This window comes from Populus nigra, chromosome 10, assembly GCF_951802175.1.
Source record: "Populus nigra chromosome 10, ddPopNigr1.1, whole genome shotgun sequence".
Taxonomy (NCBI): Eukaryota; Viridiplantae; Streptophyta; class Magnoliopsida; order Malpighiales; family Salicaceae; genus Populus; species Populus nigra.
The window spans coordinates 10047956-10064528 of NC_084861.1; the positions used below are offsets into that span (position 1 = coordinate 10047956).

Below are 16573 nucleotides of genomic sequence, written 5' to 3' on the forward strand. Positions count from 1 at the left end.
AATATTTTTTAAAATAATTTTAAAATATATTAAAATAATTTTTTATTTTTTAAAATTTATTTTTAATATTAATATAATAAAATAATTTTAAAATATTAATTTAAAATAAAAAAATTAAATTTTTTATTTTTTTAAAAAATATTTTTAAAATATAAAAACAAAAACAATCTTCCTTGCAATTAAAGTATCATATGAATTTTCATTTTTAAGATCACAGTAATTTAATGCATTCTCGCAGGGAAAAGAAGAATAGAAAAAAAAATCAAATCAAAGATAGCTAGCGTAGCTTAACACAAAAGAATCAACATAATCCCAGCACATTCAAAGCATTTCCCTTTCTTTTTTCTCCTTCTGAGGTTAACAATTTCGGTAATTAATAATATAGTAATTTCAATTTAAACATTTTCATTTTTTCTGGTTTTCTTCATTTATCCCTTTATTCATCTTCCCATCTTGAGTATGTACATGGGATGGGCCTGAGTAATTCTTTTTTTAAGAAAAAAAAGTGAGGGATGAAGACATGAAGTCTTTGAGTTCTGATCCCTTCTTTCTCTATAAACTCACATGTTTTCTCGATGATACAGATCCTAAACCTTTTCACAATTGCAGAAGGTTTTGAAGCAAAGCTCATCAAGCCTTTTAACATCAGTAAGATAAGCAGCCAACTGCACGGTGATCTGCAAGAGGCTACACAGAGGCTTTGAGTGTCACTGCCATTCTTGCTGGCATTCTATTTGTTTGATGTGGGTTCCGCGCATCTGATTACCAAAACATCGCAGCAATATACGAATTGTGATGCAGGCTTAAAACCATTTTTACCCATGCCAGCATACAACTCAACGAACTTCAACCCTTTTTCCTCAGGCCTTCATTCAAATCAGCAAAGATCACAACCTCTCTTCAAGTTGAAGCCTATAAGCCCTTTACAAAATGCTTACAAGACTTGAGGGGCGTGAGGATGTAAGAATATATAACTTTCACCATTGCTTCTCCCCTTTTTTCTTCCATTTGTTGCCACTGCTACTGCCACCTCCGCCACTCTTTGGACCATTTCCGGCCTTGGCTGATGGGCTCTCATTAGAGGTGCCAGAACTGTAGTTGTCAAACTCGCCTGCTTGCACTGCCTTCTGTAACCATTCAAATAATTCTTCTTCTATCACGGTTTCCTCCGTATTAGGTGTTGGCATCCGACCGCTTCTTTGTCCTGAACTGGATCCCTTCCTGGTATTGTGTTTGGAGGTTATACTGGTGTTTACATGAAAACTTGGCTTGTGACTGTTGGCTGGACATCTCATTCCCTGCACCAAATTCAACATCGTACACGTTCAATCCCAGTCCCTTTGAGTGAGGACATACAGTACTAGCAAGCATTTCGGGTTAAAAGTAAAATCGCTTGACCGCCAAATGGAAAGCTACCCATCCTAGATTATCTTTCCCTAAACCTTCTCCAATATTGCATTTTTTCCAATTGCATATTTTGCCATAAAGAACACAGATATGGGGCATGGCAAGCGTTTGGACCAACTTTTAGTGGAATTCAAATGATCTCATGAAAAAAAAAATAGCATTTGAAGAAACAATATCAAACAGTTAAAAACACGCACAGCACTGCAAGTTGATAGTAAAACTCAGCCACAACACCAGGGATTAGTGAATGAGGGCAAGAAGATGTAGATGCCTGCTAAATTATACACACCAATTCTACCGTGCCACTCCACTTTACTTGAAGTCATTCCATTGATTTGTTAAATGGCAACCAACTACAATCAACAGACACCTGAAACGCTTGAGTCATCTCCCAAATCACTATATTTTCCTAAACTATTCGCTTGTCTGTTGGAGCCAAGTACACTTTTGTTGAACCATTGTTTTATATTTCCTTGTCATATAACCGCAATATGAGTATGTTCGATACGTTGGGAAAACAGTAACAGTATCAGATACCAAAACGAAATTAATTTACCTGACAAATATACCAGTCAGTGGCATCATATATCTTGCTATCTGCGCAAACATATGCAGTGGGAGCATCAACCTGCAGAATATAACGCTAAGTGAGAAAGCCAGATCATTTCTATATATATCACATGATACAAGTGAATTTTCTATTGTGCTTGTTCACAGACAACATTCTTACTATTGCACATACCTTCTGCAATAATCCAAAAAGGAAGGGTTGTGAAGATTGCTCAACCCATCCATCTCCATCTTTTGCTTGATGAAAATCTTTGCAGTCCTTCAAAGCAAAATGCCCAAAATTTTAAAATAAGCATCATCTTCCCATTTGGAAGGACCAATTCTGGAACTACAGTAATCAGCTGAATACTAACTTTGGTAAACAAATGATGATTAATAAAGGAAATGTCGGGAGGAAATATAAAAAACCTGTCACCATCTTGCTTGGGATTTTGATTTCTTGGTATGCACCCAGAGATGAAAGTTGCCACACCTTTTGCAAGCTATTCGCCTTGATTCTCCAAAAGGGTCATCACCTTCAGCCTCTGAATGTGCAAACCAAGAGGCAAAGAAACCCCGCTCTCCATTCTGGTCAATCAATCACATTATAAGCCTGGGTAATTTGAAATGATTGGCATAATTCAGAGGACATTAGAGCCCAAGACCAAGTGATGGGCCGGGTAGAGATTATCTAGACATTTCTTCCTTGTATAGGACCAAACAGATGAAGGGCATATTGATCTAAAACATTTCAGAAAGTTCAATGTGCTCATGTGGGCAAATAGGGAACAAGTGCAAAATGAATGACAGTTTCGTCAATGGTGTAGAATTATGCAAAACAAAGGAAAGAAAATCCACCATGTGGTTATGGTATTAGACGTGTATATATATATTAATTACATGAGTGATTGTTGTCTATATTATAGGTAACTGCAGAATTATAGGATTATAGAAATCCTTATATTGCTATGATCAATCACAGAAATTCTGCTGCCATAATAATCAATCACAGCTGTGATTGATTATTATCTTATCATCCCCCCTCAAGCTCAAGACGGTTGAGACCCGATGAGGAGCTTGTCACGATTGAGAACAAACTTGTCCGAACAAAGAGGTTTGGTTAATATGTCTGCAAGTTGAGCAATGCCAGCAACATGTTCGAGCAACAGAGCACCACTAGCAACACGTTCCCTGACAAAATGAACATCGATTTCAATATGTTTCGTGCGATGATGAAACACTGGATTTTTAGCCATAGTAATAGCACTGATATTGTCATAGTACAACTTTGGAGGTGGAAGACAGTAGCCAATGGATTTTAATAGGTTCATGAACCACATAAGTTCAGCTGTGGTAGCAGCTAGAGCACGATATTCTGCTTCTGCCGTGGAGCGAGAAACTGTGGCCTGCTTTTTAGCACCCCATGACAGCAAGTTGGCACCCATATAGATGGCAAAACCAGACGTGGAGCGTCGATCATCCTTACACCCTGCCCAGTCAGCATCATAAAATCCATGAAGAGTAGTTAAGGGCATGGGAACAAAATGAAGGCCAATATCGAGAGTTCCTTTGAGATAACGAAAAATTCGTTTAACAGCAATGAGATGAGGTTCTCGTGGGGCATGCATGTATTGACAAACATGATGAACAACATAAGAGATGTCAGGGCGAGTAAGTGTGAGATATTGTAAGGATCCCATAAGCTGGCGAAAAGGCATGGGATCAGATAACAAGGTGCCATTAGTGGCAGATAAGTTGGTACCCGATGCTATAGGAGTGGCAACTGGTTTAGCACCAGCTAATCCAAACTTGTGTAGAAGTGACAGTAGATACCTTGTTTGAGTAATGGTGAGTGCTGTGTCAGTCCTGGTAATTTGCAGACCAAGGAAGTAATGGACATCGCCAAGATCTTTCATGCGAAACACAGATGAAAGATGAGTAATAAAAGCAGATATTTGAGATGGAGATGACCCAGTAAGAAGAATGTCATCGACATAGATCAGTAGAAGAAGAACATACGAACCTTGTTGACGATAGAATAAATATTGATCATACAGACATCGTGTGAAGCCCATCTGCTGTATGTAGTTGCTGAATTTCAGATACCAAGCATGCGGTGCTTGCTTTAAACCATAGAGAGCCTTATGAAGAAGACAAACATGATGTGGATGAGCAGGATCCTCAAAACCCGGTGGTTGAGCCAAATAGACACGTACATTTAAATCACTGTGAAGAAATGCATTGCTGACATCTAACTGTCGAATAAGCCACCCGTGAGAGAGACCAATGCTAAGAATTAACCGAATAGTTCCTGGTTTGACAATAGGACTAAAGGTTTCATCATAATCCAATCCTGGAAGTTGAGTAAAGCCTCTAGCCACAAGTCTGGCTTTATACCTGTCAATTGTGTCATCAGATTGTTTTAACTTTAAATATCCACTTACAGCTGACCAGATTCATATTTGATGTCTTGGGTACCAAGGTCCACGTGTGATTGGCATGCAGGGCATCCATTTCATCTTGCATAGCCTTCTTCCAATGAGTAAGGCGAAGAGCTTGACGATAGGAAGAAGGCTCTGAAGGCTGTGCTGTAAGATCAGCAAGAAAACATACAGGTATTAGATGTCTAGTTGTGAAGAATGATTTTGGTTTAAGGTTACCTGTTTGAGCACGTGTAACCATGGGATGAATATGTGATGGTAAAGTGGAAGTTGATGACTCGATTAGGGAAGTGGGCAAGATTGACTGCAGGTGACTTGGGACTGCAGGCTGAAACTCTGAAGATTGATGTGGTACAGGTTCTGTAGCAAAAACTTCATTGGTTGGCAAATCGATTGATGGCCGGGGTAGAGCATGATTTTCAAGAGACTGGGGAAGAGTTTGTAGCTGAAATAATCGAGGATTAGTTGACTTTGAAATTGCAGCAGTTTGGAAAAGAAAGTGCAGCTTATTGAATTTGACATGCCTGCTGATAAAGAGACGACTAGAGTGTGGTTCAAGACAACAGTATCCCTTGTGGTTGGCTGAGTAACCAATAAAAACATAGCAGACTGATTTGTAGTCCAGCTTGGATCGACCAAAAGGGTAGCAAGAACAGCCAAAAACCCGTAAGAAGTCAAGATTGGGGGAGGACCCGAATACAAGCTCATGAGGAGACTTATGCTTAATAGCTGAAGATGGAAGACGATTGATAAAAAACACAGCAGTTCGAAATGATGCTGACCAGTATTTGGTTGGAACAGATGCATGGGCCATTAGAGTGCGTCCTGTGTCAACAACATGACGATGTCGTCGTTCAGCCAGACCATTTTGTTCTGGTGTCCCAGGGCATCAGAGTCGATGAATTATACCACGAGCTACAAAGTGATTCTGCAAAACTGTGTTAATGAATTCACCACCACCATCACTTTGAACAATTTTCACAGATGTAATGAACTGATTTGCCATTTGTGTAATGAATATAGGAAATATAGTTGCAACATCAGATTTGCGAGCCATAGGAAATAACCATATATAACGAGAATATTCATCAACAATAATCAAATAAAATCGAAAACCATCAAAAGAGGGGACTGAGGCAGGCCCCCACACATCAGTATGTAGTGTATGCAAAAAGGAAGTGGAATAAGATTGTCGAGAATGAAAGGGCAGCTTTGCAGACTTGCCCAACATACAGCTCTCACAAAAATCTATTTTCCCTTGCAATGATGGGAGGGATAATCTGTTAATAACTTGAGAATAAGGATGGCCAAGACGTGCATGCCACAGGCTGCCTGGAACTTTATTTGCTAGGAAACTGAAGGAAGAATGTGAAAGCTGCCGCATATTGATGGGATATAAACCATCTGCCATGGAACCTTTAAGAATCACTTGCTTTGTCTTCATGTCCTTGAGAAGGAATCCCCATGGATAAAAAAGAAAGTAGCAATTATTATCTCGTGTAAATTGAGATACAGATAATAGTTTCTTTTTGATATCAGGAACAACCAGCACATTATTGAGCTTAAGAGTAGTGATAGGGAGATTAGTGTGTCATGTACCTACTATAGCAAGGTCATTACCATTTCCAACCATAACAGTATCAGTACCAGAGTATGAATCAATACCTTGCACCTCACTGGGATTCGATGTCATATGTTGGTTGGCACCGGTATCAGGAAACCAGTTATCCTCTGCACTGTCTCTTACTTGAATGGCAGCAAATGCTTTATATTGTGCAGCTTCATCATCTGAAGCAAAACAACCATCAGCTTTGTGATTTGGACCACCACAGCGAAAACAGGTGATACCTCCTCGTCCGCGACCAGAGCTACGACATGTGCGGGTGAATGAAGGTAGTTTTGTTCTAGATGAATTATCACCAGGTCGTGTGTTGTAAGTATCTCTGTTGCGTCCCTGAAATTGCATTTTGGAATAGCCACCAGGACGATCACGCATATTAGAGCTTCCTTGAGGTTTTGTACGAGAACGATTTCTGTTTGTGTAAAAAGCAACATTGGACGAAGTAGTTTTGGCATTTTGAAGCCTGATTTCAAAATCACGTAACTTGCTAATCACGCCTTCAAGAGAAGGAAACATATCACGAGCATTAAGGGCTGCAACAATAGGATCAAACTCAAATCCTAAGCCACGCAGAATGCAAACAATGAGATCATTGTCATCCATTGATTTGCCTGCACCACGAAGTGACAAAGCCAGAGATTTGGCCCTGTACAGATAGTCTTCCAAAGAATAAGAACCTTTGCTGAGAGTCTGCAACTCTCCCTTCATTTGTTGTATACGATCTCGAGTGTGACTTCCATAAAGAGTCTCTAAGACACTCCAGGCATCATGACAAGATTCACTATTGATGACCTGAGGAAGAGGACCATCTGACAAGGAGTTGTTGATCCATCCAAGAATCAACTGATCAGTACGCAGCCATGTTGCTACTGCTGGATTTGGTTGCAAGGTGCCATCTGCACCAGTAATGGTTGAGTCAGGACAAGAAATATCATTGGTTACATAACCAAGAAGACCATGGCCTCTCAGAATTGGTATGACTTGAGCTTTCCATAACAGATAATTATTGGAGGCAAGTTTGATGGAGATGTCAGGTAAATGAGTTTTGGCTGGTGAAAACTCAAGGGCAGAAAACATGGGTAAAACGGAGGAGGTGGAGAAGTCCATTTCAGGCTCTAATACCATGTAGAATTATGCAAAACAAAGGAAAGAAAACCCACCATGTGGTTCTGTTATTAAACGTGTATATATATATTAATTACATGACTAATTGTTGTCTATATTACAGGTAACTGCAGAATTATAGGATTATAGAAATTTTTATATTGCTATGATCAATCACAGAAATCCTGCTGCCATGATAATCAATTGCTCTTTTCAACATAGGTTTCACAGTCAATAAGAACTCCAAAACTATGTACTGAATTTACACTACCAAACACATAAAGAAATAACCAATGGCCAAACTTACATATGTCCAATAAAAAAGATTTGATTTTGGACTTCTGAAAAACATGGCAACGCTTTAAAGCAGAACAAGCTAACAAACAAAGGAGTTGCTAGAAAAATATGCCATTGAGATGGTAACAATACGAAGTGGATGATTAGGAGAATTTGAAGTCAACTATCAAGAGTAGTGCATAAAAAAGAACAGAAATTATGTATGCAAACCTTTTGTGAAGTACTTTGAAACCTACGAAAATAGTTCAACAAGTCTTCCCTTCTTAATTCATCATCATATGCTTTTCGCTTCAAGGAATAAGTAACACCTAAAAAGACATTATAACAACAATATGGACATTAAGAATCAAATTCTCACAGATTTTCTTTCAAGCAATTAACCAGATCAAGCGAACAAATCAACCTCGTATGCATTTTGAAGTTTCTTAAAAGCTTCTGCAGCCTTCTCATTGCCCATATTCTTGTCAGGATGAACCAGCTTTGTCTGAGAACCAATTCAAAAGGGCTGGGGTCATAAATACAAACAATTTTCAGTTTTCTCTTTTCATTTGATAACAAGTTATTATGTATATATTTACAAGTAAAACAATGCATTCATGGCCACAATATCTTTCTTTAAACTTCATAAAAGAAAATATAATTTGGTGTAATTAAATGGTGACTAGAGGAGAAACATATTTACTCCAATCATTGGAGAGCTACAAAACACAGACGTAAATTCACTGACAACACATTTAGTAAAGCTTTTAAGACTTGCAGAGAATGGCATCATAGTTATTATGAAGCGTGTGAGCTGACAAATAATCCCATTACCATCTTCCTATACTCTCTCTTCAGAACAGAAACATCCACGTTCCATACCGGGACAAACCCAACACGGAGTAGTGATCAGTACAGTTCAATAACCGAGCAATTTCCTCTTCAGAAGTCAACTCGGAATCAGCCCCACTGGTTGAAGGTACTCCCGGGCTACAATCTGCTGATAAACCCGGGCCACTTTCAAAGGATGAAGGGATCCCATAATAATTGTTTTTTAAAGTATTTTTAATTGTTTTGATGGACAACACATGAAAAGATCATAAAACAAATAATGAAACGGAGAAAAAGGATTGAGAGAGAGTGAGAGGAATCCTGAAATTAAATCATCTTTTCCCAAATGCCCCAAAAAAACTAAGGATGTCTGAAAAATTAGAGGAAGCAGGAAAAAGAAAATAGATGGACAATACATGAACATCATTCAAAGTCGTTTTGAAAACTATAACCCTGTTACATGTAGCCAACATTATACACACTGGCAAGATGCAGAAAACCATTTCAGCATAAGATACAGTATATTAGAATCAAAATTCAGAAGCCCCCCAACCTTTCGCAAGTAAACATCTGTATACAAGGAAACTACATGGATGGGAGCTGTAACAGGAATAGCAGATGCCGAAAATGGACAGTAGGGGAAAAATTCACACGTTCCCGTTCAAGGAAGTCAAAAGTTTGCTTTAGAATGATTGGGAAATTCAACCATAAAGAAAAACTCTACAGCCCAAATCAAAGGCATGTATTAAAGCAGAAGTTAGCCCACATAACATTAGTATCTAAACCATGGGTTAAAGACTAAAGCAGTAATACTGTGAGAAAATCTTGCACAAGCATTACGTTGAAATAGAATCACAAGGCAGAATAGAATGGTGAACACCATGGCAAATACATTGCTATTGGATGATGGCTTCGTAGCTTTCAATATTCAGAAATTTAACCAAACTGGAAAATATTCAGAAATTTCTATATCTACAAGCACATAATTAGGGCTAGTGTGCTCTTAGTTTTTCTGTTCTTAAAGATAAATGAGAATCAGAGTGGTCAAGGGTTTCCAATGTCAAAGAGAACAATAGTAACGTTTTTTTTCAGTTAGTAACCAAAAAGAAAATGATATGAACTGCAGGCGACAACATACAGTTTAGTTCACTGAATATTAGAATGCCAACCTGGTAAAATCCATAAAATAACCATTCTCCAGCTTTCATCCACCATATTCACCAGCCCATGGTGGCAATGAGTGATGGAAAAGGTTCTGCATGACCCTCATTCCATAAGAGCGAACCCTGGCAATGATCCAGTTATATCGCTCCAATGCTGCAAAATTAACCTAGAAAAAAAGATCATGCAATTGAAAGGTAAACTCATCTCCCCCGAAATTCAGGGACTAAAATACTTTTTTTCTGGATCTCATCATGTGATAAAGGCCTCGTTTGACAAGGTAAGTTCAAATTCAGTGCCACTAATTTTCTTACTTAACCAAACGGGCAGCATTATAACACATCAAAAGAAATGACTAGCATTAGCACTTAGCGTCCAACTTACATTCTCTTCGAGCCCGTTGACAGGCTCCTCTGGCATGATTCTTGTCAAATCAATTCCCATTCGGAAGACACTGACACCAGTATCCTTTTCCAGCTTCAGCTCTGTATCAGGATCAGACCAAAATCTCAGTCAACCTCTCTTCCCTAAAGGTAATTGAAGCGATTCATAAATCAAGTGAACAACAAATGATGAAAATGACAGTTGGAGTTATTAATTAGAAAAGTGTCAGCCATGGAAAGAAGAAAGACAGTTCTCGTTATTTCCACTTCATGTTAATATATATAAAAAATCTCACTGTTTGAAGTACTATAGAAGAAGGCTTTACTGGTGGGAAACATTGCACCATGCAGCTACATTGTGATGGCACTCTTTATTTGTTGCAGGCATTTCAAGTTCTGAATACTTTTCAAACCCTCTGGTCATGGCTTCCATAGCTACTTTGAGCGGCTTATTCACATCTTTCTCAGAAGCAGAAGCTGGCGGAGATCCACCATCACCAGTTGCTGAACCCATAGGCACACCTGCTGTTTCCAAACCCTGAGGCCAAGCATCATTAAGCCTGTCCTCAGCATGGGCTGGGGCGGTTTCCAATCCATAGAAAAACTCATTTTCTCCTTCTGCCAAAAACACAGAACATCACAGTGGGTATTACAAATTCTTCATCATATCCAGAATGACCAGAAGCTCTGACACTCAACAAGTCTCATTAATTCCAATCCCATACCAGCAAGAAGAATCTCCGCACCAACATTTTCAGCAAATCTCGATCTATATGCAACGATTAAACATTCAATCATCAAACATCGGCACTGTTTCTCAATGCCAAAAAGCCCGCAACGGATGTTGAAATCTCAGGACAAAACTAAACTGACTCGCTAGTAAAGCTAAAGCCGCATGACATGACAAAAGCAGTTATTCTGAGCTTCTAATAACAAAGGAACTCAATAAATATAAGCCAGCTGACATGACTAATGAAGTTATTTTAAGCTTCTAATAACAGAGGAACTTGACAATTATATTTATTAACAGTTGAATGAAATAGGTATTAATATCTATTTTGCTTAAATCACAACAAGAAGCTCTCCTTCACTTCACACGATCACGTACTTATCACAACAAAACCACGTGTGGATATATCCGTATATATGTATTATCCACTAATGTTACTCATAGAATCGATATTTAGCTAGGGATTAGAAGTTTTGAGAGATTATTAAGATATTTAGCGAGACTGACCGTTTAGATTGCAAGACGCGAGAATCTCACCTGGCTCGTCGATAGGTGACTTGAACCGTTCGAGATTCTTCTTCCGTTAAACCTCGAAAGAGAAGGCGTTGGGGGCGACGGTGACCGGAGCTAGAACTCCGGCGAGTTTTGGCGCGGAAATTAGCATTTTTCAAAAAATAAATGAAACGGGGAGGGAGGGAGGGAGGTACTCTCGAGAGAGCTTTTGGTTGTCAGTTGGACAGTACTCCACCAGTAGAGGTCACGAGAGATGTCCACGTGTGAAATATTGAGGGACAGAAAAGGCGTCACGTCCCGGACCCATGTGGTGCGTCATGCGTGATTTTGAAAACAAACCACGTGTCTGTCGTCTGTAATCTACATGGTCCTGACTCCTGAGGTATTAGAAAACGGGGCCTGTTATGGCCTCGTATTTTCGGAAGATAGGGATTTAACTGGTCCTGGAAACCACATGGTCCAGCCCAATCAATTGACCCCTTTTTATTGTTTTTACATAGGGCTCGGTGTCGTGCATGCATCAGGGTTTACATGGCTAGTTTTCTGCCAAGGAGGTGTTGGTCAATTCTTTATCATAAATATTGGATTCAATTTAATTAACAAAGGCTCCCCCCTTGTGAATTTTCGGCAACATGAAAATGGGTTGATAGCCTGTGACTGCAAGTTCCAAACTACAGGATTATTTTGGATTTTCTGTTCGTGTTTTGGATGAAAAACACTCCGATTATGGGGCCTCCAGCAACTTACAGGTGGCAAGTGTCCAGCTGTAAATCCTGAAAATCTTTGTCGCCATAGCAAGGTGAGATTGCACACGGAAAATAATTAATAATTTGAATAAAAGAAAAGAGGTGTCGCCATTTTACCAGGAAAATGTAGGTGGACCACCAGACCAAAACCCAAATTATTCACCATGCACTCTTTTTCTCTGCGAGAATCTTTTCAGGTTTTGTTCCTTCCTTCTCCTGGATCTGGATGGGTCTTCTCTCCAAAACACCTCAGTATTGGATGCCCATGCAAAATTAATCAATGGGTCATGTATGTACGGTGGCAATTCCTCTCTATTCACCGCTCCTTTATCATCATCGTTAATACTGATTTCCTGATTTGGGTATGCAGTTTTATCACCAGGACATAGCCAAGGAAGCTACATGGAAATGTTTTCTTTCTTAAACACTAGACATTATTTACAGTGGATTTCTACGTGAAAATTATTATTTTCTCCTTGGGTTGAAAAAATGGAAGCCTTTAGGGTAAGGGTAATACAGTCTTTTTCCATTGGCCCATTGATCATCAAAAAATTATTTGGGGGTATAGTAGTCTTTTTCAAAATCTTTGTATAATAAAAATATATTTTTATCCTCAAAGTCAGTAAAATTCTAAATCATTGACTAAAAGCTTTTTGTCTTTTCATAAAATTTAAACTAGTAAGAAATCCTTCTTTACTATATGATGAAATAAAATATAAAGTTGTTGATCAAGGTTGTTTTGGTTTTTTAGTATATAATAAAAATATGTATTTGCTCTTAGAAAAGGTAAGAAATAAAGTATGCGTTTATGGATGATTTTGTCATTTTACACATATTTTTTTTGGTAATTTTCAGAGTCACGAGGGGAACTTGAGTATTTTTACATTGAATTTTTATTTCTTTCTTCAAAAAACTTGTTGGGCGCATGCGCATTACGCGTCAGCGAGTGATAGCATTCGTATCATTTAGATGACACATGTGAAACCTCTAGTAGCCTAACCTAACCTTTTGTTGTATCTGTGGAAATGTCACTATGTTCTTTTCTTTTTAAATGGTGTGTGAAGGTATTTGATGGTTGAATTGTCACTGATGATGACTTCTTTTATTTCCCCTTCTTTTCTCTTTCTTGTAAAAAAAAATGCATGATTGTCTTTTTTATTTTTGGTATTTCAATTTCATTTCTCGTTCTTTTAATTTTTAATTTTTGTTCTTATTGTTTGTATAAAAGTTTTGTTTGTTTTCAATTCAATTTTTCCATTATAATTACTCATATGTTTTTTTTTTATTTTGGTCTCGGTTCTTTTAATTTTTAGTTTTTTTCCTTGGCTTTTTTTGTAAGAGTTTTATTGGCTTTCCATTTCATCCTTCAATGAAAATTATGTTGTTTTATATTTTTCAAATTAACACTCATTCTTTTCATTTATTTTTCCTTTTGTTAAAGTTATTTTTCAATTCAATTTAACCCTCCAATTGAAAATTTTTCTTTGCCCTCTAATTTATTTTTTTTTAATTTTCTCCCTCATTTTTTTTATTACAATTTTTTTAGATCATTTTATGTAATTGATTTTTTTTTCTCGTTTTCATCCTTCGATATTTGATTTGTTAGGGATTAATTGAGCTTTATATTTTTTTTAATTTATAGTATTTTTGATCTAATGATCTAAATCACGAGTTTGAAAAGTTAATGTCATTTGATATCTTTTTTTTTGCTTATTTCTCGTTTTTATCCTTCAATATTTAATTTGTTAAGAAATTATGTTAATTTTGGATATTTTCAAAGATTCGGATTTTGAAAGGTTTAGGATATTTAAGTTTGGCATGCTCATGCCTGGGTACCAGGAAAGAACAGCAACTTGCAGGCATGTAATTCTCTGGTCAAATCCTTTTAAATTATACTATCTACCATGCCGTCTTGTGTTGGTGGGAAGATTGTCCCTTCAACTTTACTTCGATATCCAAACAGAAGGGACACAGAGAAAACGCAGCGTGTATTTCTTTTTCAATTTAAGTCAAATTTATAAATCAATAACGTGAGTACTGCATAAAATACACAATAAGTAAAACAATATATGCAGAGACACTAAACGGTGGAATATGAAAGGCACGTAGTATGAGCACAGGAGTAGCTGGTTCCAGACCCTTTTTTATGATAACAATATCAATCCAAATATCATTTAACATGAAAAAGGGTCAGGGTGAACCGATCATGGAGCCAATTAGTTGCAGCTGTAGTTAGACTGATCGATCATATACAACGGGAAACTTCTGAAAGGCAATCATCGATCCTAAATGGTGGAAGAGGACAATCGGCCTGCCAGTGCCTTTGGCCGGCCGCCGTATGGAACAATGCTCATAATTAATTTACACGTGGCATGCACCCACCATTGCATGATAAAATACGTTTTATATTTAGGGTTCTCTGTCACCTGTATGTATTAACTTGTCGATATACAGTAATTAACCTTGATTGAGCAGCATAATCTTTCTTTATCCATGTCTTGGGAGCTATCCGGTAAGAAAGATCGGCTCGGTGGAGATTAGGTTGAAGACAAACACATTGGCTTTGGCAATAATAGTCAACATAGACATCGTGTAATATATCACATCTAATTGATATTATTAAGTTTCGTTTTCTTAAGCTTGCCAGTCTTTTTTGTCGAAGTTAGGAAGGGTAATTTCATTTCACTCAAGTTCATTAGACATCATAAACAATATGTCCTAACTGGATTGAGTTTATACTCGATTCGATGGAATCAATTATAAGTGAGAAAAAAACAATTCTAATATTAAACTGTATTGGATGTGGCTGGGTTTAATTACATCTAATTGGGTATATTTATTTTTTATTTTTTATTCATATATATATATATATATATATATATATATATATATGCAAACCATATGAAACAACGTAAGTATCTAAATTTGTTTAATATTTAAAGTTTATTTTATAAATAGAAAGAATTTTATTTTTTCCTTGGGATAAAATTAATAAAACAACTTACGAAGCCACAGCATGTAATGGAATTTTTATAACATTAAACATTGTCATCCCACTGTTGAGATTGATTATTATTTCTAATAATTTCTATATATTTTTTTTGTTAATTTTAGGATATGATTATGTGTAGTATAAGAAATCTAAAGGGTTTCTTCCGCGTTGATGAATCACAAGGAAGTACCGAGTTGGATATCGTGTCGGATGCAAAAAACTCATCCCAGCCTGCTTTCAAAATTGTCTTTCCCGATTTCAACAAAATTATCTACTTAAATAAATATATTTGTATTATACTAATCTTATATATATCACGAGGGGAAAAAAAACAATGAAGGGACATATCAATTTAGCTAATAAATTAATGTACTAAGCTACCATACAATGGTAAATTCTAACAATTAATTTTGCGCTGGTTGCGAATTGCATATTTTCTGTGCTCTTACAGTACTTGGTATCTTGCTATAATACCTGAAAGGAGAATTTGTCAGCTTACTATATCATGTTTACGATAATGGTACTCTATCTCCGCTTCAGATCTAAGCAAAGTTTTCTCAGTTCAATCATCACGTTTGCGAATTAAACTAGTAATATTCTACTGGCATAACATGATCTTTTAGCTGGCATGTGCTTATGTACATCTATAATTGTGTTGAAAAAAACCTCTGGAAACTTATTCTGATAGTAATGTTATCGTATCTTTCAGGATTTAAATATTAATACGAAATGTCCCCGATAAGAAAAAAAAAAAAAAGAAGCCCGTGAATACACTAATTTGGATGCACATTTATTCACATATGCTTGCTAAGACTTAGATTGTGTTGGGTATGAGGTTAAAATTTGAATGAAGATATTAAGGGGGTAAGATTTAAAGATAAAGTATTAATGGTGTAAAAACTGTCACAGGTAGAAGAATATGTTGACAAGAGTTGAAATTAAAAACAGGGATATATAAAAATAGATCTCAATATAAATTAAATCAACTTTTAAATTATAAAAAATTTAAATAATATTGCACCTGTGGTCTAAAATGAAAAGTGTAATAGGAGAAAAAATAAGTTAATATTAGATTCAAAAAATAAGGAAAATACACAAAAAAAACAATTAAAAAAGAATAAATTAATATCAGATTCAAAAGAGAATAAATTCCTTTACCCCTGCCCCTTTATACGGCTAACACAACCCTCCCTTTTGAGGTTAAATGTTCCTGAATTTTTTTTCCCCGTTGCAAATTGCATGTGCTAAACATGGATAAAGTGGATGACAAGTTATCCTCGTAATTTCCCCATCTTTATCCCCATACCAAATTTATCCTTAGATTGCGTTTGATATATATGGGATTAAAAAATGTAGGAGAATGATTAAGAGAGTAAATTTAGGGTTGTCTTTAATTAATTTCAAGTTAAAAGGAAATTAAATTTAATGGCTTGACATTTCCCACTTTAATCATGTTTGATATTTTATAGGAAGGGGGATTAAAGGGTTAATATTTAACCGCACTTAGCAGGGAGAGGGGTGTTTTTGAAATTGTCTTTGAATTATTTCTTTCAAAATTTCCACTCCTTTTTTTTTCTTGAACCACCATTAATTAGTTCCCACCATTATACAATTATTTATTATTTTTTACCTTTATTTTATTTTATTTTTAATTTAAAATTTATTGGACTTCGCTATTATATTTATTTTTCACAAACCAATATTGGAACATCTTAATATCTTAGCTTATAATCACTTTTTTACACCCTTACCACTTCATCCCTTAATTCTTGATCCATTAACATGTAACCTCCAACCAAACACAGTCTTAAATGTGAAA

The 16573-nt window shown here is 36.5% G+C and overlaps 1 protein-coding gene across 2 annotated transcripts; it reads right to left on the reverse strand.

Annotated features, from left to right (window-relative positions):
• Positions 1-471: 471 nt before the first annotated feature.
• On the reverse strand, positions 472-9768 carry LOC133705096 (uncharacterized mitochondrial protein AtMg00810-like). 2 transcript variants are annotated; one of them, XR_009844193.1, is made up of 6 exons: positions 9399-9768; positions 7630-7903; positions 2386-2544; positions 2150-2236; positions 1964-2035; positions 472-1298 (listed from the first exon to the last, which is right to left on the reverse strand). XR_009844193.1 is itself a non-coding variant. In XM_062130190.1 (4 exons), exon 1 carries the CDS (start codon positions 4029-4031, stop codon positions 3006-3008), a length of 1026 nt encoding a protein of 341 aa, XP_061986174.1. In that variant the 5' UTR covers positions 4032-5023; the 3' UTR covers positions 472-1298; positions 1964-2035; positions 2150-2236; positions 2386-3005. The 2 variants fall into 2 exon arrangements, 1 of the variants encoding a protein (XP_061986174.1); XM_062130190.1 differs by lacking the exons at positions 7630-7903; positions 9399-9768 and having other exon boundaries at positions 2386-5023.
• Between the last annotated feature and the right edge of the window lie 6805 nt (positions 9769-16573).